General features: G+C 36.3%; 1 protein-coding gene across 4 annotated transcripts in view; it reads right to left on the reverse strand.

Moving 5' to 3' along the window:
- The window catches only part of CNKSR2 (connector enhancer of kinase suppressor of Ras 2), a gene marked incomplete at both ends in the record, with an annotated part of 218,763 nt that overhangs the window by 77,257 nt on the left and 114,307 nt on the right, over positions 1 to 27,199 (reverse strand). Inside the window, 5 exons of one of the 4 annotated variants that reach the window (XM_080614173.1) lie at positions 4,318 to 4,532; positions 6,174 to 6,263; positions 9,670 to 9,881; positions 13,218 to 13,351; positions 23,370 to 23,516. In XM_080614173.1, coding sequence (XP_080470299.1) covers positions 4,318 to 4,532; positions 6,174 to 6,263; positions 9,670 to 9,881; positions 13,218 to 13,351; positions 23,370 to 23,516 — 798 coding nt within the window. The remainder of the gene's footprint in view (positions 1 to 4,317; positions 4,533 to 6,173; positions 6,264 to 9,669; positions 9,882 to 13,217; positions 13,352 to 23,369; positions 23,517 to 27,199) is intronic. The other 3 variants (XM_080614175.1, XM_080614174.1, XM_080614176.1) reach the window with 3 other exon arrangements.

Here is a 27,199-nt window from a genome sequence, read left to right on the forward strand (position 1 = left end):
ATTCCTGGAGCTTCAGTACTTCATGTGATGGACTTGGGAATCACATGGGCCCAATTTGAGGGCCCAGAGCTCTCACTCTTTGGTATTTTGCACTTAGGGTTGCTTTAGAGATTCAGATTATTCAGCAAGCATACCCATGAAGTCATACATTTCAACATGGTCAACCATACAGAGTGTTAAATATTTAAGAAAAAAGAATGCCAGATATAAATTATAAGACTGGGGGAATACCAGTCTTGCAAATCACTGATTTGGAAAAGCGGCATTACAGAAAAAATAAAACCAAACCCAAGTGATGAACACACCCTCACTTCAAGTCTGTGGTTAAATTGGGTAAACAGCCCTTTAAATATTTAATGAGGGGTAGCAAACAGGAAAAGTTATTATTACTTTCCATCCAGCTTCTGGAAACTTATGTCCTGTTCTGGCATACATACTTTAGGAAGGACATTTAGGATATTTCAAATACTTCAGGATTAAATACAAGGAGTTGAAAGAATTATGAGAATGAAGGTCCATTTGTAACTAAAGTAGGATATGGAGGTCAGGTAAACACTGGCTAACAGGTGAAAAGGGTTAACAACAAAAGCAGCCAGGGACTGGAACAACTTAAGAAGCCTGGTGGAGTACTCTCTAGTACTGGGAACTAATACAAACAATTGAGGCACTATAGGTACAAGTTCAACTACAGCCACTTGGTAGGAACTGCACTTCAGGAAAGTCTACTGTCTTGTGGTATGCAGTGCAGCCAGGCACAGTATTGTCTTGTCATCTGATATTCTACTATGATGAAATCACTGACATCTTAAAAAACCCTACAAAACAAAACCCTAATCAACCCCTCCAGTCCTTTTCACTACTATTAGTACAGGTTTTGGAATTGCCACTATTCCTCTGCACTGAACTCAGGCTCATCCAGAGGCTCTCATTTCCAAATAATCCAACGTGTGAAAACTAGGTAGCTGATGCTTGTAAAAATATTATATTCTACTAGGACAGCCACTTCTTAGTGATCTTTAGGATGCAATTTGAAAATAAAGTGCATTTCATTGTCCTATTTGTTATCTACAGTTTAATAAAAATGTGTTGCAGTTAGAGACGAGTTTCATGTGTTTTATCTGTATTCATTCCCCTGTTCCTTATCTACTCACTGCACTGTTTATTTAAGATTTTAAGAAAAATTCTGTCCAATTTATTAAAAAAACATTGACTCTGTTATGTGGCAAAGACTTATAGCTCCACCTGCAAATTAGATTAGGGTTTCATAAGCCAGCATGCTTGGGTGCCATTACCACAAAAAGGGAACTGTATTGTACTGCATGGTGGCAGCCAGGTGGCTTCCAGCAATAAAACCAGCAATATTCATCTGCAGGGGACTGTAAATTCTTTGTGGAGGGCTCCTTCCCATTTCCCTGAGGAAAAATCAGTGGCTCAAACTTCCTCTTTCTGTTTATTTCATGCACTTCGCTTCAAAGCCAGTTAGCAGATCAAGACATATTTGTGTTCTGAAGAATGAATAACCTTTATATATTTTTATAAATAAATAAGCTCCCACTAAACTTCCAAGAAGATGCCAAAGATTTTATGGCATTTAAACTGGGCTTAAACCACAACATAGAAAGAGACATTCTTTAATGGTAAAGATGCACAAAAAAAGATTAGCAGACACTGGTAGAACTTGTGGTGTTAGGAATTCTGTTGGTTTGTGGACAGGTATCTAAAGTACCTGAAAAATGTTGATTGTCAGTTCTAAGTTTGCTGTTGCTGATTGAATTCCACACCAGAATTTTGAAGAATCTTCCAGTTCCTGTGTAATTTATTCTCGTACACCTTTTGAGTACACATAGTGAGTAATAGCAGGAACCAGGTTAAAACAAAGATGGTACCTTCAAAAAAGAAAAAAAATTCTCCCATTGCAAGTGTCAGGAATTTAACATATACTAACGAAGAAATGTTATTGAGAGATGACTGTTCTCTCGATACATGGGAAGTGTTGCTAATTTATCACACTGTTCTTTACAGAGCTGAAAGTTCTTCATTGCACAAATAGCTTTTCTATTTTGTTATGTAAATATTTGATTTCAAGGGCTCTTGCACTGATTAGATTTCTTCTAGGAAAGACTGTAGACATTGCAAACAGGACAGTTTGGGGACACTTGCAATCTCCTTGGTTTCGTGTATTAGGGAAACACTATACATTAGTTTGCCTTTGCAAACTGAAATCTCCTCACTATCAATTTTCCAACATAACAAAACCTGCACAAAACAAAAGTTGGAAATAATAAAGTAAAAAAAACCAAACCATCATACATAAATTACTATAAATTAAAAAGAAAGGGAATAGAAGCTCTTGGATCTGGGGACCTGATTTAATTAAAGTGCACCACAAGTGCTTACTTTTAATACTAAATGACATCTTCTCTGAAATTTATCATTCAGCTATACATTGCAGCACAATAAGGAGTCTTAGGAGCCCGTTCGCCAAGCACTCAGAATGTGTAAAAAGATGTAAAGACTCCATTAGTTTCAACTAATCTACATCAACTGTAATGTGATAATCCGTAGTGATATTTTACAACAGGAAACCAAGTTACTTTCTCTTAAAGGTTCAGTGACGCTTCTCCTGCCAGTTTTTCACAGCAGACAAGCCCACACTGCCATCTCCCTTAAACACTGGCAATCTGAAGTACATAATCTTTTTTAGTACATTATGATAATTACAGTTATTTCTACTGTTTTGCTGTAGTGTTACTGTATGTAGATTTCTCTACAATGAAATCTTATACTGAGCTCTAAAATGTAAATACTTTCATGGGGTGAATGTGACATAATATCTAAAATAGGTGGTGAACTTCTAATTTCATTCTCTTGACACATTCAGAACTATTTTCCTTTCACATCCTACTCAGCAGAACCCCTTCCTCCACATTTACTTGAGTTATTGAGGGCTATATATTATGAAGTTACACACATTAGGACTCCCCTTACCTCAGAGGAAAACCAAACACCTCCTACAAGTTTTCCTGCCCTTATCAGGCCTTTCAAGTACCTGTAGCAAAGGGATTGTCTGATAACTTAGCATATTGCAGTGACATAGATGCTGGAAAGAAGGTTTCTAATCAGTCTGGAAACTGCTGCTTTTTCCCTTTCCAACAGTAGCAAGTCAAGACAGAGGTACCACACTCCATTTCAAACATGACATCTTCTAGTTAAAGAACATGACATCTAGTTAAGTTCACATGACATCTAGAACATGACATTTAGTTAAGAACATGATGTCTTCTAGTCCCATCCAGAGGGACCTTGACATGTTTGTGAGGTGGGCTGATGCCAACCTGATGAAGTTTAACCATGCCAAGTGCAAGGTCCTACACCTGGGTCGGAGCAATCCCAGGCACAGCTACAGGTTGGGCAGAGAAGAGATTCAGGCAGCCCTGCAGAGAAGGACTTGGGGGTGTTGGTCGATGAAAAAATGAACATGAGCCGGCTTCAGTGTGTGCTCGCAGCCCAGAAAGACAACCGTATCCTGGGCTGCATCAAAAGGAGCATGACCAGCAGGTCCAAGGAGGTGATCCTGACCCTCTACTCTGCTCTCGTGAGACCTCACTTGGAGTATTGTGTGCAGTTCTGGTGTCCTCAATATAAAAAGGACATGGAACTGTTGGAACAAGTGCAGAGGAGGGCCACGAGGATGATCAGGGGACTGGAGCACCTCCCGTATGAAGAGAGGCTGAGAAAGTTGGGGCTGTTCAGCCTGGAGAAGAGAAGGCTGCGTGGAGACCTCATAGCAGCCTTCCAGTATCTGAAGGGGGGCTATACGGATGCTGGGGAGGGACTATTCATTAGGGACTGTAGTGACAGGACAAGGGGTAACGGGTTCAAACTTAAACAGGGGAAGTTTAGATTGGATATAAGGAAGAAATTCTTTACTGTAAGGGTGGTGAGGTACTGGAATGGGTTGCACCTGGAAGTTGTGAATGCTCCATCCCTGGCAGTGTTCAAGGCCAGGTTGGACAGAGCCTTGGATGACACGGTTTAGTGTGAGGTGTCCCTGCCCGTGGCAGGGGGATTGGAACTAGATGATCTCAAGGTCCTTTCCAACCCTAACTATTCTATGATTCTATCATTCTATGAAAAAGACTGGTGCCCATCCCACATTTGTAACAGGAAAATAAAGAATACTAAAGTATTTCTTTGAAATCTAGTTATTGTCCAAAGAACACAAATCTATGCAACAGCAGAAATCCAACAGATGTTTCAACACCAAGATAAAAACAAGAGAGAGCACTGACTTTTGTTAATGTTATTTTTACTTACGTGGTACAGAGCAGTTTCTGGTCCAGGTGTGCCCATGACTTCTTGTCTCAATGCATCCATTTGTAAACTAGGCAATAGTGAGTAATGGCTTGGACTACTACTCTTGTCTCCCTTCTTTTTGGATTTTTTCCCAGTATCTTTTTTGCTATTCCTCTGAAACATGTAGTCTTCTTGACCTATTTTCTCATTGCTCATATAGCGAAGCAATGAATTTTCTGTTGAAAGAAAAATAATGCAAAATATCATTGCGAATTTTTGTATGTATGTTAATCCTGCTTCCAAAATACATAACATTCTTGCTAAGATCTACTGACAGGTTTAGCTTTTCTAGACTATTTCATTAACAAAACCGATTTACTTCATTGGTCTGTATATAATAAGAAAGCAATCTTTTGGTAGGGAAAATTCATCATTCTTCTAGTTTTCTGGTATCTTTGAAAATAAGAGGAACAGAAAATGAAAGAAACCCCACATCAATAAATTTCATCTTGGAGTGTGCAAAAAATGAGCAATGATACACATATGATCATAATATCTGTAATCATTCTTTCAAACAAGATTCTATTGAATACAAATTATTATGGTGCCATACATTTAAAAGTAATTTGCTTTGAACATTCATTTGAGATCATTCACCGTGTCATCCATACTTTCCCTGAATACTCTTCCAGTATCTACCATTGTGTAGGCTCAGGGACATCCTGAGCCAGAAGCGATGTTTGTGAATTTAGGAAACCTCAGCAGGTTTTTCATGTCTTTCATGAAGTTGTCTGGTCTTTCTTTGTATTAAACGTGAACTTTTAGTATCCACAACCTCCTGTGGCAAGAGATTCCTTAGCCTGAATCCAAAGTGCACACAGAGCTAGCTCTTTTTCTTTTTAACCAGCACTCGATAAAGACATTTGATGCCTCTTGGGTCTTGTTTCAGGAAAAATAGACAAACCTATTACCTTACTTCACTCCACACAAGATTTTTATAAATTTTAATTTTTTAATTTTGTCCTGCCTAAATTCTATCAAACTGATAATGGCCAGCCTACTGAATTGACCCCACTCCATAAATCTGATCATTTTTGTTGTCTCCTAAACTTTCTTCAATTCTACTGTATTTTTCTGAAGAGATGAAGAGACCGGAACTGCACACACACCCAGCATGAGCAAGAACTTACACAGTAGCTTAAGAAAATTTCTTAATTTGTCTTGTATTCTTTTCCTAGTAATTCCTAACAGTTTTTCTTTTTTTTTTTCTTTTGCTCTTTACTGAACATTTTGTTAATATTTTTATAGAAATGTCAATTATTACTGTAACATTTCATTTCTGGGAGATAATAGCCACCTCACAGGTTATCATTTTGAATGTGAAGTTACATATCTGAGCCTCACAAACCAGAATTTTGAAGAACTTATCCTTGATGACTTTGAGGTGAATCTAGAATTGCTCTAGAATGTTTTTGATGCAAAAATAACTCATGAAGACAGAGAAATGTGAGATATAATTCTCATTTAAGCATAACAATATTTATCAGTAATAACCACACATTTGTCCGCTAGCATTACAAAATTAAGGCCACTTTCAAAATAGAGTGGATAATATAGCTAAATCAATTAAATGCCAATATGGAGTTAAAGCAAACTGCAGAGCTTTGCAGTCATGATTTTCTTTAGCCTGGCTGAGCAACCTCCTCAATCCTAGTAGAGGCTCTACAAAAAATTAAGTATACATAATGAAAGAACCCCAAACAGGTTCACAAAAATATGTACCTAAGCAAGCAGCAAAATGAGGTCGAAATATGTATACGTTAAAGCATGATAAAACCCATAATGCCTTGTACAAGATGTGTGTTCAGATCACTTACCTCTCCTACTCTCTCTTTTTATTTTATTGGGGTCTTCATAATCCCCCACCCAGTTATATTCTACTGGCATAGAAATAGGCCTTAGTTTCCCTGGAAACAGAGGAAAAAATTGAGATCATGCACCATACGGCAGCATTAAACTAACATTCTTTAGGAGAAGGAACAAATTATGTGCTAAGCCGCTATTCTGCAGGGTTGCTTACGAAAGAGGATCCAGCATTGCCTCTGAATAAGAGGTTAAGATAGAAGTTCTGTTTGCTTTATCAGGCAAGAAGCAGCTAAGTATTTAATGGATTTTTTTTCAAGTTTAGAAAATAAATCCAGTGCCCTATAAATTCATCAGCAGACTGACAATTGAGACTGAAAAATGCATTCAAGTTACTTTAGCTTTCACTGAACAATATCTATTTATTATTCTGGAAGCCCCTGGCGCACACATGAAGAGAACTGCTTTAAAGCATATGTGAATTGTTAGTAACAGAAACGTGTCCCACGTCACTAAAGTACCTTGAAAATAGCATCTTTGCTGTGGGCTTAAAAGATCCATCAGCGACTGAGTAAGAAAGGAAGAAGAAAACCTCTATGTGTAGCTTCTTTTGTAGGATTTCACCCACAGAAAGCAAATTACTGTTGGTAAATTCATTTTGGTTTCAGACAGCAAGAGACAGAAAAGCTGAAGACTCTTGTATGTTTAAAATTTTTATTTGGAAGCTGCTGAATTGATTTTGTAAGATTATGTGCACTATGATTTCTGCTTAAGGATTCCACAAATATAGTTGAAAATTCAGTGAAAGTGTGGTATGCAACTTAGTGGGGTTACTTCAAGTGGCCTGAAGTTTTTAGCAAGTTTAATAGTATATTGAAAGGAATCATAGAGTAGCATAGCATATGGCACAGTATCTGGCAGGCTTGAAACAAAATGTTTTCACAACAAGGTCAGCCTTTGCTCTTTTTTGAATCAATCTACTGATAACAAAACTGAAAAGTGGGAAAATTATTTGTTTTTAAAAATAGCAGAGCTTAAAGTAAAAAATTAAAAGTCTTGTTAATTATTTTAGTAGAAAACCCCTACATAAAAGTGATCTGTCTTATTCCACGTTTTTGAGGTAAATCCATGATACACTGAAAAAAAATACAAATTTTCAAACATGTTTGTCGACCTGTTGAAGTATGGCATTCATGGGAAATACACCGATACCCTGCAGGCAGCACAATGCTAAAAGGTTGCATTGTCTTTTTAAATAATTGACAAAAAAGTTGTACATTCTGTACAGACCACAGCATCAGGTCACAAATACATCATTGTTCAGGAAATACAATATATATATTTAACTTTTTATTTATAATTTATTTTACTATTTATGGACACATATTTAAGCCTGATTGAAGCGGTGAGAGTTAGAGCACACAGTTAAGAAGTAATTTCCTGAATAGGGATGTATCCGGCTCATGTTTACTTGATCAGAAGGAACTTTCCAAGATTACTTTTTCTAGAAATACAGTATTTTCTTCTTTGTGAGGCTGAACTCAAAGTACCTTACTGAAAGGACCTGCACACTTAAAAAGGTACAAATCCTATAAAATCATGTGAAGTCTGATTGTTACCAAAAGCTAAAGTCAAAACAAATTTTCTACAAAATCTCTAGCTGTTCAAAGTGCATATTTTTTGTAGCTGGCAGTAAATCTGAAATGACCCAGTTTGTTTCTTTCCTTAAACTCAAGTTTCATTTGCCTGCTACCTCTGCTCATCTCCTTCTTCTTAACCTCTATGGATTCCCTAAATCTGTTTTCCCAGGCGACTACACTCAGGAAAATTTCTTTCTTTGGATGTGAACAGAAGCTTTCTGAGGCAACAATTATACAACGGCTGGAATTATAGCAACAATTATACAACATGAAAGAAAAATCTCTCTGCCAACATTGTCAAAAAATGTCAAAAGATTCCAATAAATTATGGCGAGTCCTATTAACCTCTCACAAAGGAGGACTGAGAAATAATTTAAAAAAAAAAAATTAACACCACTACAAAATTAATGAGTATGTGTTGAAAATAATTATCTCTTTAGGCCTTGGAACTCTGTTTGACCTTCTTTAATGGGTCACCATAAGCCATAAGAGCTTTATTGTCATTTTCCACATTTCTGTGAAATCCTAAAGTCATGCCTAGCTGCAAATCTTATGCTAACAAATGTCATGTGAGAAACTTCAGTGCTGAAATTACAGTTTTTAGAAAACGCACTTAAATGAAAGTGGACTCGATGGTGTCAATTCATTAAAAAAGAAGTGAGATCAAAAGCGAAAGGCTGTACAAAAAATGTGTTAAATAATGACTGATTTTCAGTGCAGTCTTTGATCCATGTATTTATAACCCTTTCTGCTAATAGAAAAAAAGGCTAAAAGAGCTAACCTGTAACAGAATAATGGATTCAGCAGTCCTTGAAGAAGCAATGTGTTCTTTTCACTCTAGACTACCAGTATTAAAATTTAACATCAGGAACAGAGAGTACACCTCTCTTAATGGAACTGACTGCATCCACCAATTGTAGTAGTTGAAAAACTGGAGTAATAAAATTGACATATCCACTTTGAAAACTTAGCAGTTATTTTGTATTCTATGGGCATGGTCAGAAGGCACCTGAAACCCCTTTGAAATCAAAAGGATACTGAGGATTTGCAGCAGGATTGTGTAGTTGTGTAGAAAGGGTGCATTTTATGAAAATGTATCCTTTAATGCTGTGTGAGCACATTGCTCTAGGCCCTGAGGATACTTTACAGAGCTCTAGCTCCATTTATATGAAGGTCCCCAAGTGAATTTGCAGCTCAGCTGCATGATGTACTAAATCTATGCTTCCACATAACTTAAATCTATTTTCTTCTCAAAAGGATATGATGTCAGGATTACTATAACAACTCCAACATAAAGCTTGTATTTCAATTTAAAATTTAAATACTGAAATAACATAGCAAGAAGGGTGAAAAAATATTCAAGTGTGTGCTCAGCTAATATCACAGTAGTCAAAATATCTTTTTTAAACATGAGATTTCCTCTTCAATTTCTTTTATAACCTAACAACTCTATGAGTGCACGATTTTATACTTGGCAATAAAAAAACAATTCTCCCAGTACAAAGTTGAAACAACTTACAATACTAGCTAAAGAAAGACTTCCAACAGATTCAAAGGGAAAATAACCTGGATGATCAAGGTCTGAGGAGTAGAACTCTTACCAGAATTTGCATGAGTTCTCACCCTAAATAAGTCAAAATCCAAAATGTGGAAGTAGCATGAATGCACGTGTATGTTTCCCTATCATAGCAAGCAATTCATCTTTTCTTGCACGCAATTCAGCGTAGGCTGAATCTGGACTAAAGTGGTACAGAATTGTTAGCAAAATCAATACTCACTGAAAAGATTTTCATTCTTAAAACCAGAAGCAGATGCACAAAAATCCTAAAGTCAATAAATGGTGATTATCTTCATTAGATCAATGCCATACCATATGTTGGTGTGCTCTCTCTCCTTCCAGGACCACTTGTTCTTCCTTTCTCATATTCATAGCAGTATAGAACTGCATCTTCTTCAACCACATTAAAGCGTTTCCGATATTCCTGGTCAAGAAATGAGTTTGGAGATTCGGACCCTGTATGAACCGGCTTGCCCACTATATGTCTGCCAACATCATCACATGGGAGATTTCCCTTTTCATCCCTTTAATAAACAAGAGAGGTTTTTAATGCATTGGGATAAGACTTTTTTTTTTTTTTTTTTTCTATGAATATTTCAACAAACTGTGAATATGTCAATATTTAATACAAGCAGGAAACAGGTATCATCAACCAGGACAAAACACAAACTACTAAAGGCATCAAATAATAGAGCAAGCTGTGCCTGGGATAGGAGCACTCTCCTTGCATTAGATGAAGCAGGGCTCAGTAAACCCACTGGTAGGACTGTGCCCAGAGATGGGTGCAACAGACCTAATCAGATAGTAATTTCTGGGCAGCAAAATGCGCAAGAGGCAGCCGAAATAGAAGCTGGAGTCTCATGCCCCTGTTGGGCATGAGGTCTTATTGGGCTTCTTCCCCTCTGGACTGCCATGTAAGTTCCAAGCTAGCTGCGTGCTGACCCAGACTTCCCTTAGCTTCCTGAGGCTCCATCTAAGGATGAAGCAAAGCCTCCTCATGGGATCCAGGCAGCCACGGAGGATGAGGAAGGGCTCTCCTGCCTTGGCTGCAACAGCACAGCACCACATCTCCCCAGTGACCTCTTTGCCAGGCTGCTTTCCCAGGGTAGGGATGGTGTTGGCTTAGCAAGGGGCTGTTGCAGCCCCACTGGGGTTGTGAGACCATCTCCAGTCATGGAAAGACTTTCTGTGGCGACAGTGCTGGGCAATCCTAGCAGGCAACATGACAGAGACTGACATAAATCAGCCAGATGCCAATTGATGCCACAGCTACCATCAAGGGCTGGAATAAGGAATTCTCTGTGATAAGGAGGGCAGCCTGAGTGGGAGGGATCTTTATGGTGAGCGTGGAGGGAAGTGCAGAGCCACCAGACAAACAGCCTTTGCCACAGCCCTTTGGAGATGAGGGCTTCAGTTCTCACTCCTGAAGGTATACAACAAATTTGAGCAGGCACTAACTTGTGACTAGTGCTCGTAAGTAACTGCCACACAGAAAGTGTCATTCTCTCTTTCTCTTGCCATCCTTGTGCTGTTATGTCAGCAGCTGTGCTATCTGTGGATATAGTCACCTAGGCATCATGGCTTCAGGCTTTTACAATTTACAATAAAGTATCAAGCCTTTTACTCCATTCCAGTAACAAAAGGAGGGTTTGTGTGCTTGTTTGGGGTTTTTTATTTGGCTTTTTTTTTTTTTTTTTTCCTTTGGAACAGCAACAACAAACTGAGAAACAGATGCTAAACAGTTTGATAATACCCAATATCAAGACATGCTTAAATATAGTTAATCATGGACAAAATAAACTGATGAAATGCCAAAGCAGTTTATTCAGAAACACTGTACACTGTGTGACAAGCTTGTGAAATGAAGTATAGTCCATCAGGATTAAGCTGATAAAAAAAAATTCAAATGTACAAAGCTTAATCTCTCTGTAAGATTACAGCTTGTACTAATATGCATTAGAAGATTTAATCAGAGTTGGTCTAAGGTAGTACATTATAATCATCATGTAAGAAATGTTATTTATAAATAATCAAAATGTATTTTGAAGATCTCAGTTTCTAGAGCAGAACTCAAAAAGTGCTGAGCAACTGATATTAACTAAAAATACTTAAAAAAAAGAGGATACATTTCTTATCAAATTAAATTACTTTTGTAGTGGTAAACATGATCAATAGCAGTCCAAAGGCACTATTTCTTTGGAGATAGTTTCAGTTTCAGGATCAACAGGTCTTTACCATATAACTACTGCACTGAATGAGAAACCTAAGACTATGTTTCGGTTGGGGTTTCTTTTTCCAGCTTTTTTACAATAATGGGTTAGAATAAAATACTTGATATTTTTCCCTATGGATTGTCTATAAAAAGTCCTCAAAATATTTACATAGGCACAGCAAAATACTCTTATCAGAGACACAAAAGACACATTCAATTTCTATGCATAATTCCAGTGTCATGACTGACAATATTTTTATTTAATTAGAAGAAAAAAAAATAGCAAACTAGACTATGTATTCTGTTTGTCTCTTTGTCATATTAAGAGAGATACTAGAGTAATTGTGTCAACAAGTTCAACTATGTTATATGTGTCATATTTCAAATAAAATGGCCATTTTTTCCCCCAAGAAATAAAATCAAGCCAGGTAAAGATGAAGCAGTGATGAGGAAGAAATGGCTTCACAAAAGGCTTCTGACAACATCTATGTCACAAAATGAAATTCACTCTTCTGCCCTGCAAGGTTTTTCATATCTCTGAAGAGTAAGAATTTATTATGGAACCACAACTTCTCCTCCCTACTAGGCAGTTTAATTTGCCATATACCTCACTCCTGGATAACCCCCAGGAAAGTCTTGTCAGTATCAGCTCATACATCTTTTTAATTGGCTAGAAGAGTTACAGATAAGAAAGTCTAAGAAAAACTCAGCTACAAGGAACTCAGCTACAAGAAAGGATATGCTGCCCTACAACCCTTCCAAGAAAGTTAACTAAAAGAAAAGCAAGAAGTAATTTGAAAATACATTGACCGGACATATGATAGCCTGTGTCTAAGAATATGGAAGCTTTAAAAATACTGATTTCTCTAAAACATGTTCCTAGACCTCTTGATAGCTACTTCCATATTATTTATAAGTCATAATTCTCTCAAAGTTTTAGAAAAGCAACATCTGTGTACCTTATGGACTTATACTGAATCATTTGAGGTCATGTGAGGGGAGGGTGAAGAATCTGAAGGAGGATCTGCTGATTTTCTGGCTTAGCAAGCCCAGAGACCTGGGAAAGATGAAAATACCCATGCCAGGCAGCAGGTCAGAGTAGCAGATATATTTACAGGGAACAGCACGGTCACTGCAGAATCTTGCAGAGAAGCAACACTAAAACACAATCCTGAAATCTGCTCTAACAAATCAACTACATCTAGAAAAGAAAATGCTATGGCAGAACAGAATGGTGATGTGTTTGAAGTTGCAAGTTTCTTGCTTTTAGCTTACCCTCCCTTGTTGCATCATGGTCATTAGGAGAGGGGATAGATAGGAACTCTTCCCCTAATTTATAGATTCAGGCTTTCAGATAATTTTAGCTCTTCCGAAATACAATGAGACTGTTATGGACAATAGATTAGCCAATATTTGAGAAAATAGGGTACAGAACCTTTTATTCTAAAGGCTACTGTCTGTTTTGCAAACAAGACATTGATTCACACCGACACAAACATGTCTACTCTTAATAACTAATTCACCTGCAAAATGAAGTGTTATCAGCCTAATCCTGCAGGGAAGGCTGATAAACAGGTAGGAACAGAACAGTCAGTTACTTTACAAATAGTTTCTTACATTGAATTATACCTGAAGTGATCTTGTTTACCTTGGAACATAAGGTTCTGTTGGAGGTGGGGGTATGTAGAGATCCTGAAGGGCAGAGCTATCTCTTTTTGTGGGTGTGCTGATAGTGCTGGATGGTGTAGCAACACTGCTTGTAGGACTTCTAGGAATAAGAGGCTGATTCAAAAGAGAGAAATAATCAAGATTATCCTTATATATAATACATTTTTATTTGCAACAGTTACAAACATTCTATAGTTCAGAAAGTCAAAGAAATAATGGTTCTAATATTTTGTGTGCTTTTAAACTGACTGAAAAAACACTCATGCTGAGGAGACAGATCTTTGAATGGCCATGTATTGTGCTTATAAAATTGATGCCTCTGATTACATCATTTTTCCTTTTTGCACAGCAAGATTATTGCCAATGCCCATAAAAATAGTAAACAGTAGAGCCATTGGTAAAATTTTAATGAGTAAATAACATCCAGAAAATCCCTTAATTAAACTAATACTGTAAAGAAAGAGTCTAGTGTTTCCAGTAAAAGGTGCATAAGTAGGCATTAAATTAAATGTCATCTCCCCCATCTGCTCTACAGCTTAGGAATTAATTGTAAGAGCTTCAGTTTATGTCTGCAGATGCTGTAAAATCAGGTACTGCATCCTCAGAGCACACACATTATGAGACAGAATAAACTGGAGATCATTATTATTATTATTATTATTTACTCCCCTGAGCACACACCTTACAAAGTAACATTTACTCACAGGTAAATAAACTGTATACCCCTTGCAGAATAATCATGCATTCTGGCTATCATTCCTGTTAATCAAGTATCTCTCTCATTAAAGACACCATAATAATAGGGACACCATCTCTCTCATAATCAGACGTCCCTTTTCATTCCTCAACTTCAGTATCTTGGCTAGTTAAATAACAACCAGCCACATGAAGTCTTTATTAAATCACTGTAGGGATAGAAATTACAGAAAGATTTTTCTAACAGTCTCTATAAAGATGCAGAAAAAGGAAATGAGAAGAAAACTTTTATTGCTTTGGTCTACTTAATAACATGTCTGCCTAATAACAAAAGCCTTATGTTGCTTGGCTTGTGTGATAGCTATACTCAAGCAGAAGAAACAAATGGCAAAACGGCAGGTACAACAGTATCTTCAGATACCATAAAAATAATGTAATATAATATAATATAATTAATATAATATAATATAATATAATATAATATAAAACAAATGCTGAGTTTTGCTTTGAAAGAGTTCTTTCCCCTCCACCTTCTCAGAATAAAACTTCTTAAATAAAGAAGTGTTGGGATTAAAGAGAGTTCACCATACCTATAATTTCTGACCTGAATAACTACTGGAGGACACAAACACTTCTCCTTGTGTTGATGACACAAGAACTTTAAATACTGACTGAACAGGTGTGTAGAAACATCCTTCTACCAGCACTATTAAGAATGCTTTATGACAGACCAATAGGGCATTTCTGTGCTGACTAATCAGTTATCATTTTCTAGGTGTTAATCTTGACACTGTAGCATTATGCCTATACTGGCATATAGCATTGTACTATGTACATGCATTATATGTAGCATTATACTATATGTATAATTCAGCATTATACTATACTGCAGAAAACCCCAAAAGTTCAACAGCAGGAATTTTTTCATAATGTTGGCCTTTTATCACTTTTAAGCTAGTGATTAGCCATTCAAATTCATGCTTATCAAGCAAAGCCCCCATCAGTGCATTACTTTTTATTCAACCCGTATGTAAGAATAACGCATACCACCTCATCCTTTAGCCAGTTACTGCTTTGTTCTAGGAACAGAGCTGTGTCAGATGCTACTTATCTCAAACATAATAAAATGTATGCTTAAAATTTTCCTATTAAAGCTTTGCAAGACCACCTTTAGAGCAATACAAACTGGCACAAGTTTTCTCTTTTTGAATGTCAGGAAACCATCTCCTCTAAACAATGATGCTGCTAAATTCTTTCCTTGCTCATTAATGTGAGTATTCTGTAGCCAGGCCAATGAAAGACAGCCAGTATTTACAGGAAGAGAGGGAGAAAGATACACACACACAACCAGACAGGTAAAAGACTTCACAACCACTAAAAACAAGAGACAGAAGTCTGCAAAAATAAGAATAAAGCTGGGGACAAAGCTGGGTAAAAATAAAATAAATAAAAAAAAATCTTTCAGAAAACCAAAAATTTTATCCTTTAATTTTTAATCTGTGACACTGTAGCCACAGACATCCTTGAACCACCTGCTAATACAACACCAGTTATTTCCTTTCTGATACCTTGCACTTCTCTGACAAGTACACTTTGGGGCTTGCTAGCTAGCCTGTAGAATTGTCATTTTAAGCAAAAAATAATTTTGTGACTTAGACTATGTTTACACTTGTTAAGCCAAGGCTGTTGTTGTTCATGGCTCATACTGGCAGAGACACTGAGAGGAAGACAAGCTGAGTAGGTGGATTTGCGCTTCTCCACTTTGAGGGAGAAGACAGCCCTTTACTTTACCTGCATGAAAAGGTAGATAAAAGGAAAGGGGGGCCCAGAGACTAGACTGGTGGCAATCAATCAGTTTATGGTGTATGTCATATGACAAAAATCATGCTCAACATGACAGAGATCTGGAGTTACAACAGCTTCATGAGACTCTAGTGATCCTGACCAGCTTCTGGAACGCTAGAGGACACAGGTAAAGAATTTCCCTTATGTTACAGACAAGGATTAACTATCTAAATTGGTTGGACTCAATGATCTTAAAGGTGAGTGCAACTGGAAAAAATGTTATTCAGTGTACCACAGGAAACCACAAGTTATTCAGCTACCTGAAGGTAAAAGTTTTCCCTCGAACTGGTCCCATGTCTGACACTTTCAGAAATTACAGTGCAACTGGTGACAGTTTGAAAGACTGTGGTGTCACACAGGATGGCAATGTGGGTATAACTTTCCATGGCACCTGGAGCTCTCAAGGGGATAGAAACTGTAATAAAATCTAGTGGAAGCACAATCCTCTAGGACTGTCTCAAAACTAGGATTTCTTCATATTTTCCATAATTGTGTCATATTGTCAGTCAACTCTCCAGCTTATTTCCACAAAAACAGAAAAGCTGTGTTACCAGAAAAAAGGAGAGAATCCAAATTTAAAAATAGGTCACCACTTTTTTTTTTTTTCTTTTTTTTTTTTTTAAATAAGTATATTTATCACCTCTTCACCAGTAAATAGGTAGCTCAGTAAGAACTGTTACACGGTAAAAGTATTCAAATGGTCTCTTATGGTAATAGTTCAACACACTGAGGGCAAGGTAACTACCACCTTGTTCTTTAGGAGTTCAGCTTTCATTTTATAGATAACTAAAAAGTCTTCAGATTCTTTTGGCTGAAAAGACAGCCTTGAGAATATGGCCTGCAGGTTCAGTGCATCTACATGGCTTTTTGCATTGCATTTTAGAAAGGCCACAACTGCTCAGTTCCAGTCAATCTGTGCACCTGCAAGTAAATCAGCCACGCAGCTCTCTAGTTCAATGGCAGCCATTCAGAGGACCATACACAGGCACATTAAACAGAAAAACACATGGATATTCACTAAAGTATTTCTGAATTGGATGCCTTGGAGATCAGTTCTATCACTGAGTTAATTCTCTTCCAATGGCTAGAGCTTTTTCCTGCTGCTGTCCCTTTTGGTAGGCTGTCCAGGGCAAGTGAGATTGCTGAAACAGCAATAAAATGAAAAAGTTTTCAGGTCCTAAAAGTTAAATACTTGACCCACAGGAGCAGCTTGCCAGAGAAAGTTCAGAAGTTACGTATTAAAACTGGAATAGCCTTAAGAATGTAATGCAACAGACTCTTCATCAATCTTAACCCACAATGACAGATACAAAATCCGTATTTAAATATATTTTGGAGTACTATTTCTCAAACATGTTGGATGCACCATCCTCCTTTAGGATCATTAGTCTTTATGGTCTCTTTCCTACACTGTCAGTTGGCCAGGAAACAGATAAACAATCATCTTTATTTACAGCAGCTCAGTTTCTTTGACACAGAGGAATAAGAAGTCCCTGGAAGTACTGGCTGATAACTCACAGACACTTAACTCCCCTCTCCTCCAGAAGCTGCTCTGTGTCCGGCTGGTGCTGCCATGCAGACCCTACTCTCTTCCTACCGGGACTTATTGCTGCTTTTCCCATCTCCAATCCTGAAGGAACTGTAAGTCAGTAAGTCAGTAAGTCAGAATATTACTTTTGCTTTCTCTCTCTAAACAATGAATGTAATTAATATTTAATATATACTATCAAAAATTCTTTTAAATGCTTTTTAAAACTCTTTGAACCTTTCATTAATTCCCTTGGAAGCTACAAAACATAGTTTGAGAAACACTGCTCCAGAAAAAGACATAGAATTTTTTAAAACATAAGCAAAATCAGTACAAAATTTTAAGTGGTAATATCCTTATACAGTATTTGCATCAATAAACAGATTTTACTGTTGATATATTTTTCATATTGGATTAAGGTTATGACAATTTATTGAACAGAATATTTACAATAAAATACACTTTTTATAAGACCAATTATGTCACTAAGTAATGAAATGCTATAACTAATTCATACTTTGTATGAATCCATTTTAACAGTGCTGCAAAGAACGTCCAGTTCCCATATAGTTAAAATACAACTAAGAAACCAAAAAGCAAGCAAGTCAGCATTTTATTCAAACTTTATGGTTGAAGAGTGTAAGGTCATTAATTCTACTTATAAATCATGAAAACAGAATATACCATTGTCTCTAGATCAATGAAGGAGGCAATATAATCACATACGGGAAAATACTGAATAAAAATTATAAAAGTAGTGTTTTATCTCAAACAAGGACTCTGTTGTTACTGTTCCTGTTGCTTCTTAGGAGGCTGAAAAGCTGAATACATAATTGCGGAGACATGAACCATATCTAATCCCAAATGAAGTCTCTTAAAAGAACTGCAGATACTGAGCTGTTGGTGATTTTGTAACAGTACAATTTAATCACACACAAAACAGTACAGTGAACTATTTTAAATATACAAAAGATGTCATTTAAATAAGCTTGTTGAAGAGTGTGACAGTGACTAAGAGGGGTCAGAAGGTTTCTTTCCAAGTCAACACAGAAGACGTGGTTGGCAGCTAGACCTGCCCCCAACCTCACTGACATCAGTAAGAGCCTTTTCCCTGATAGTGGCAGGTGTAGTCCAGATCAGCCAAGGCATGGAAACATGTTGATCTACCACTCCTTTTCTGAGTTATAAAGAAACTGGATGAAGAGTCTTCCACACTGTAGTCAAAGTCCAGTTTCTTTTGACTAATTAACAAAGCATTTTCCTGAAGGCAAAGGAGGACTTCGCAGCTAGCTGCTTGCTAGTATGATGATAGCAACTTACATAAGATTTCATATGCTCCAAGAATCTTCCCATTTGAAATTTCCACCCTTGTTCAAATAGCATTTCAGGAAGTCTCCCTTTGAAACCTCCCCAAAATAACACAAAGTGGAAAGCAGAAATAAAACAGACAATTTGGAGTAGACGACATTTATTTAAGTTAGGTTTTGAACCAGAGCAAAATTTGGAGAGTTCAAAGATAAATAAGTTACCTCTATATCAAGCAATAAAATAGAAAAATTAAAGATTAAACTTAATTGGTTTGTTCAACACATTCAGTAGCAGTCAGAAATTCAAACACTGTGATCTGAAACATCATTCTAGGCTGTCACATAACAGATCAGTGTATCAGAAAAAGTAACTGAAAGGCAAATTTAGTAAGATTTGTCTTGCAGGGATAATATATTACTATTTATGGTACAATACCATATTAATGAATACATTCAATTGCAAAGGCAACCACAAAATTCACCAAGGCCACACCTGTCTAATTCGATTGTTACAAAACCAATAACGAAAAACATGGTCTGTTGACTATACAAATTTGGATATGACTCCAGAATGCGTCAAGGGAGAACTCTGATTATCTGTGAGAAGTTAGATACTGATAGATATTAAAACATACAATCATCAACTGACTGAAAAGAAAAAACCCAGCACTTTCTTTAATCACGTCAGAAGGGGAAAAAAAGAAGAATGTTTTTCCTTCTGTACTGATTGACCTTAGAGCTGGAATTCATGTACTTGTAAACACAAACTCACTATCTAATGGTGCATAGTATAGCCACAGGCTAACTGTATTATTTTACTGTACATAAAGCCATTTCATATCAGTTTCAGGACTGCTACAGAGGATGCATAATTCTTTTCCTCCTTCTTCTTTCCTTCCCCTAATCTTTCATATTTATTCTAAGGATAGAAATATTTGTGAAAGGTATGAAAATACCACATTTCTGATAAAATGAAAAAAAACACAAACCCAAACAATTATTCAACAATTATGTAGATTGCATTTAACTCCTAATTCATGGCAAGACTACAAAGTGAAGGAAGAGCTGTTAAAAATAAATGACTGAACAGTCTTAAAATGTATTAATGCCAATTAGTAGCCAGTTAATATCTGAATGATCTAAAATCATTTTCCTCTCAGAGACCACAAACATTTGGCTGGCATATGGCTTATGTAGATCACTAACAGTGGACAGTAAGCTTTTAAAAATTTTATTATCAGAATGCATAATTTAATTACCTGGATATCCTGTCACTCACACACCAAACTACTTGATACACTGGTAGTAACTGCATACTGCCTGAACTGGAAGATTCATCTAACATTTTCCCAGCTTACAGGCATACTTAGTACCTCTCCATTAAGTCTTTTTTTCATGTAGCTGCAAATGGAAAACCTCAAGTTCTTACATACAATTACTTACTGAACAAGGAGAATGTAATTTACCAATAAAACCTCAACATTATTCACTTCCAGCTAAAATTAAGGTTTGAAGGCCCTCAATTAAAACATCCCAGTGTAAATCTCAATTTAAATGAGTCTCTTAATTTAATTCACTGAAATATTTACCGTCTACGTTTGCTGCAACAGCTGTTCAAAATATTCATTGGTGGGGTGCATACAAAAACTCAATCTCTGTTTATGCGTCATCCTTCTTACATTAGGGCAAACTTCTACATTCCCACCTCACTCGATGCAATTTGATAAGAATGTGACACCATATTTTCCCTCTGTTAAGTCCATTTGCAGAACCAAAAAACCACAGCGGACAGTTTGCAGATTCTAATTCCCATTTTATCAGAAAATCATCCCCATATCTTATTCTAGAGTCTTTTGACTATTTTGCTCATATTTTGTACTTTAACAGAATTATTACTGAGTCAAAACTTCTTTATAGCCTGTGTCTGTTGAATAATACATATGGTTCAATTAACTTAGCTCTGGGATGACAGCACAGTTATAATATTCTCAATTATTTCATGACATCCTGATATAGCAAAAAAAGTTGTAATTTCTCCTGCTCTCAAAGGTGATGGTACTGCTTTTCCTAATTATTTTTTTTTTTTATTGCTGTCACTTTACTCCTCTCCTTTAATACTATGTACCAGGTTCCTATTACAGAATAGCACCCTTATCTGAATCAGGAACATTAAGAAATTTCAGAACAGCCATAGGGAAAACTGCAATTACAAAACTTAGTTTTATGGAAGGTTTTTTTTTTATTATTATTTTCCAGAAAATTTTAAAGTAAATTCTGTTAAATAAACATAATTATTTCATCTTTTGAATGGCTATAAAATTACACTTCACTGCTTTTGCTGCTTGTTATTAATAAAATATAGTTTTCATTGTTTGATAGTACTGATGTCACACAGGCTCTGTTTAAATTTTAACATCATCTGACTTTAACATCTGTTCACCTCTGTGACTTTAACATCTGTTCACCTCTGACCTGCATAAATCAACAACAGAAATCTCCACATTATGCAGCTTCTGAAGTCTGTATTCACTTCACCCTGGAGCTTTTCCAACATTCAGTCTACTTAAGAAAACTGTTGTTTCTGACACTAAAATAAAAAAATTACAACATACATGTGCAACACTGCACACATAAGCATAAAATGAGATTCCAGCCTTTTCCTGGTATCATTTGGTAAAATCAGAACTATATCATCATGATATCAGAATAATCTCTTTAACGTTCAACAGCATCCCTATTTGAACTCATATTAGCCTTAATAATATTTTCTATGTTATCAGCAAAAATACCCCACATGCAAACCAATACTCTCATTACTCCCCTTCCCAAACCTGTAAAATTACAGAAGACCTCTATCTATGGTCAGTCTCATCTAATACAGATAATCTACAGTTGAGCTAGCTGTCCAGACTCTCTTTATCATCAAATGGAGAGAAAGAGGCACACACAATGTTCAGTTCACCTCATCCTATCTGAAATAGGGCAAGATGAATGAACCAGTACCTGTTATGTATGTCTGATGGCCAGAGTAAAAATGAGGAACCTGAATTATATGTAGATATGTACATAGCAAATATCTGAAGTTAGATCAGTTGAATAACACCCTAGTATCTGTATTGAACTACTGACGCTGAGATGAAAATCAAAGCCAAGTACAATACATTAAAAGACTACTTGATTTTTGCTTCTGGAAGTGAGTGTGGAGTTTTCAAACAGGACCACAACTTAAGCTCATGACTGCATTCACTGTAAAAGGACCACAGGAATTCTGACTTTCCTACTGGACCTAGTTTAAATGGTGGAAACTAGTTTCTGTCCAGTTTCTTCCTACCCTTTTGGAATATCCCGCCTTGAACTGGTTGCTTATTTGCAGTTGTCTGCATCAATGACCAATGTCAGAAACTTCTGTGGTGGGGCTTTCAGTGTAATTATTCTAGCAACAAATGATTAAATTAAGCAAAAAGGAATTATTTAGCAGAATGACACAATTCACCCAAAGAAGTACCAAACTCACACGAAGAGGATTTAGGCTGTAAGCATTTGACCTCATTTAAAGCAATGATGTGCATTTTTCTTCTGTATTGATATTCTCACTAAATCTATGCTAAAGTGAAGTCTTCTAGTATGGTCATTCATACAGTCATATCATGCATACAGATTTGCAATTTTATGTTCAGACACTAATAAGACATTTTTGGTAGGAAGTTTTTTATCACATGTCTAGTCAGTTTTTTATATCTGAAAGAAAGACATCTCAATAATTCAAAAATTACTCAGTTTCAAAAACAATGATGCATTTAACCATTATAAAATAATTTTATATATATATATATACTTATTTGAAATAAGTTCTTCAATGCATTAGTTCTTTTTAAGAATCTCTTAATATTTTAAATGGCAAAGATCACAGCTGCTGGCAGTGTCATTTCCATATCTCATTTTCCTTTTGCCCAATCCTTGCAGAAGTCTTCTCTCTCTCAAATATGATTTCAAATTAGACTATTGTGATAATAAAAATGTCACAAAGAACGCAATCTTTACACAAAGAAAATACATTTCTAAACAATGTTTTATTTGAACTGAATGAAAAAAGGGATTATTTCCAGCTCTATCTGTTGATTATAATCTTTCATTAGTCTGGACATAACTTTTATTTCCTACAGTAATCCATCAGAGTGACATTTTATCCTACAGTGAAACATGAAAACTTTCCATGGTTTTCAGCACATTGCAGGCTTACTAAAATTAAACACCTAGCTGGACATCCTGTGCTACACATCTTTACATGCAAGGGTTCTTAAGGACAACTTTGACTTACATGAAGAAATTTTGATGGTCAAGTGGTTTAGTGAATAAAATCACCTTGTAAATCCTCCTACAACTCCATCACTGATCAAACTGAGAACTCTAGATCTTTTCATCCCCTCTTTCTTTAAGGTTTTACTGCCTGAGAGATTAACAAGAAATCAAACTAAATTTTTTTATTTTATGAAGTATGCTTCCTTTCCATTGGCTAGAAAAGTTATCTGGGGCTATATTTCTGCATTGAAAACCACTGGGACTACTTCCTAACTTTGAAGAGTTCTATTAACAGGTTTAATTTCAATTGAGCCTATGAGAACAAACTGCAGAGAAACAATTTTTCAAAGTACGCAAGAGTAAATCCATATGCTGCTGAGATGAAGCACAATAAAGCATCATTGAGATAATCTATAGTTAAAATGATGGTGTATGACTTATGATTAAGCTTCATTACCTGCAGAGCAAGGGGTTTCCATCTCATATTTTTCAGTAAAGCTGGTGCTGAGGTAAGCATGCTCTGAGGTCGCTTTTTCAAAGTTAAGATAACACCACTCGGATCCTCTCGTAGTGCATTCACCAAATTTTTCAACTGCCACCCCACCTGGTAACCAGTAAAATCATTACAATAAAATTGAGGTACAGTATTCAATATGTAATGTTCCCTTTTTAAATAAGATTAGTAAAATAACATAATAGGAGTGTATATATATACATATTAAAGGAGATTAACTCTAGAAATGTCAAAAATAAGTTACTGCATAATAATCATGTCAACTAAAATAATTATTCTAATGCATTAAGATGCATATGCATCATATCAGGTTTTAGAATTAATAAACTATTGCTATTCCACTGTAAATGCACAATTAAATCTCAAAGCATTTTCAAAATGAGCTCTGGTACATAAACTTTAGAAAGCTAAAAAGCCATGGCTTCTGCATTGACAGTTCAATTCAAAACTGAGCATTTTGTACTCCATAGTTACTATTTAAAGTCCACTAATCACATGTAGTCATATTATTTCTACTCCTAGCAGCTTATGCAAGCACAAACCAGTTCAGGAAAATCTTCTACTCTTCACACTGCTATAAAAATAAAATCAGAATCACAAGGCCTTTTATTATTTTTTTAATAGTACTTTTTCATTATGATTTCAGGAACAAATACAGTAAATTGATGACAGAAATGTAGTCTAGCCACTACTTGAGTATTAGCCCAAAGTAAAATTTTCCTACAGCATTTTGAAATATTCTAAAATTAAGAACTTGACTAACATGGAATGCAAGAAGTCTTTATTTATAAATGCAGGATAGAACTTTCTAAAACAGTTTGCATTTTTAAAAACACTAACTCAAATATTACAATAGTACAACTCATGACAATGATTTTCAATTTAAATAATACCTAATATTAGGTATCTATCTTGAAACGCTTCAAGATATTAAATCTCTGCACTCTCAAGTTTGGCACCTAGAATGGCAATACACAGAATCATACATCCCTTTAAGATCATACATCCCTTTAAGATCTTGGCCTGCAGACTTAGAAAGTGATTATTTCTGCAAACTTGACAGTTTTTATACCTTTTTTTTTTTTTTCTGTTTCCCCTTAAGTAAACTTTCTGGATGTTTAAAAGATCACAGTTAAAATATTTTCCTGCTTTCACAACTTGTACAAGAACAATGTTCAGAAGAAAATTATCCATTTGAGAAGTGAAATTATTACTGAAAAATAGAAATCTGAAGTGATAAGGTAATGTGATTGTGAAAATGTTACTTTGTATCATGTCAATTGTATTAAAAAATACAATTAGGCAATGTGAACTAAAAGAATGCAGATGCTCCTTATCATTGGTGTAGTGCAATAAGACACAAATATGTATTTTTTTCCTATGTTTAAGTAGGTTGTTGCAACTATTTTTTACCTTACTCCCTAATACACTGAAACTCACTTTGTTTGTTTATTATCACCAATACTAATGCTTGCCAACAACTCTGGATTACAGACATGGTTCAAACCTCAACACTCTTCCTCAGCTACTGTGAACCCATCTGTCCCATTTTCACCACAGCAAATTCACTATATCCAGGATGTACCTCTCCAGTAATGTTATTGTACACAAAGAAACAGGGTTTTGACAGCATGCATCTCTATGAAATATTTTCCAGCTTCCACAGAAGACTAGAAGTCTTATTTTCAGTCCAATGTGCTAGGCATATGGCTGTTATACTTTGAATAAAATGAAACATGAATGTAATCAACTTCATCTCAATTCCCACATCCCAGTGAAGTCTCCATTTTGTTTCAACAGCACCTAACCCAAGTCTTTGTAAGTGCAAGCTTTGTGTCTTAGAAATACAATTTTATAAAAAAGTACTTTGCTATTTACACTATCATTTTCCTACTCAGAGAGACTTCCACCACTGCTTAGAAACAGTGTATTCCGTATAGTTCCATAACGTCACCATGGGCATATGCAAGGTTTCATATGCTACCCAAAAGAAGGAATTCAAGGCCTACTGTTCTTGTAAGCTGTTTCTATACATAAGAGACTGCACACTTTAATTCCCTAACATAACAACTGAAGACAGAGCTCTGCAGAGGAATCTTTCTGCTGAATAAAGCAGAACATGATTGCCAAGAACACGATGTGGCCCCAATTGCAGAGTTAGGGTGTAAAATTCTTGCCATTTAAGTTGGTAGAACACGGCATACAAAACCTGTGCTTTAAAGCCATCTGTTTCTTAGAGAAATAGCCAAAAGAATCTAAATAAAGCTGGAGGGGTTTGTTATGCTAGCAGTTTTAAAAATATTTTAAATGCACTTTCAGAACTTGCAGAGATAAACTATTATGTATTTCAACTATGCCTTAGACTGCAATAAAGGGAGATTACCTAGTGTCTGCATGAGAGTTAGGGGGATTAAAGAAAAAAATCACATCAAAGTACTAAATCTGATGTACTTAATTTAGAAGCTCATGAATATAAACAATTTGACTTTATTTTTCACAGGAATACTCTGAGTTTACTATAAATTTCAAATGAACTTCATCCTCTGCTTTTACTTGTTCCCTGACAGGAGTTTTCTGACTGGTTCAGACAATCCTTGGTTACTTCTCATCTTATTAACAGAAACAACTAAATTGTCTGAAGAGGAAGAAGTCACATAAAAGGCTGTCTACAACAAATTGAAGGAAATCACTGTCCACATGGAAGGCATGCTTTTCAGTTCCCACACAGTTTAGATCCCATCAAAATTCATATTGACACAAACTAAACAGAAGCACTTTTATGTGGGGAGGTCAGGTTGAAAAGAGGAAAAGGCAGTGACTATAACTGGAACTGAAAACTGTTTTCCAGAAATCCACTCTAGTGATATATCATCTACAGTTTCTTTTAAGTGTGATTTGAATGTATTCTCTGTAATCTATCCTTAGTATCTTCCCTTTTCTCATTACCACCACAGTTATTAATTCTCAACTTCTAATCATCAAGGTTTTGGGCAGAGATTTCAAAGTCCCTATCATATTCTTTATCCTGCCATGTACTGCAAAACCAGACAGTAATAAGAAAATTTTATTACTGGTTTGAAAATTTAATAGATAAGTAAAAGTATTAGCTGAGAACTTTCCTTACATTTAAGGAACCTGAGCCATTAATTTTTAAAACACTGCACTATGCTGACCAGGTACCCATTTTTAAGGACCAAGCAAGTTACTGTTGCTTGTTTAAAAATAAATTTACATTGTTAAACCAAGCGACATCAACAAGTGGTGGTCAGGAGAGGTCTCTAGAGGCAGCCTAAACTCAGCATGGTGTTTTGCTGAGCAGTGCCTGAATCACTGCTGGCTGCCAGTGCAGCTCATGGCCAAGCACAGGGAGGGCCGAAGGCAGACAAGGGCAGCCCGTGAGTCGGGTACCATGCACAGGCACAACACAGCAGGTTCGTGGGTAATACTGGGAGCCAGTGCAGAAGTGGGCACCTGAGGGAATGTGGGGCACCTTGTGGAAAGGTGTAGCTTGAAGCAGACAGGAAACATGGGGTTTTTTTGATGAGGAAAGAGGAGGAGGACTATGGGCTTCATGAGCACCAAGGGATGGTGAGCACGCATGCAAGTCAGGGGAGCTGGAGGAAGAGGAAAACGAGAGTGAGCAAGCACCACGGGGGTGCTGAGAAGTTGTGTTGAGCTGTTTCTGCCAAGGAGATTATAGCACCTTTGCTGGTAGAGTCTACTGCCAGGGTAAATGAGGGATAGACAAGGGTAGCCAACGTCCATGTCACCTA

Source organism: Psittacula echo (genome assembly GCF_963264785.1).
Source record: "Psittacula echo genome assembly, chromosome: 3".
NCBI lineage: Eukaryota > Metazoa > Chordata > Aves > Psittaciformes > Psittacidae > Psittacula > Psittacula echo.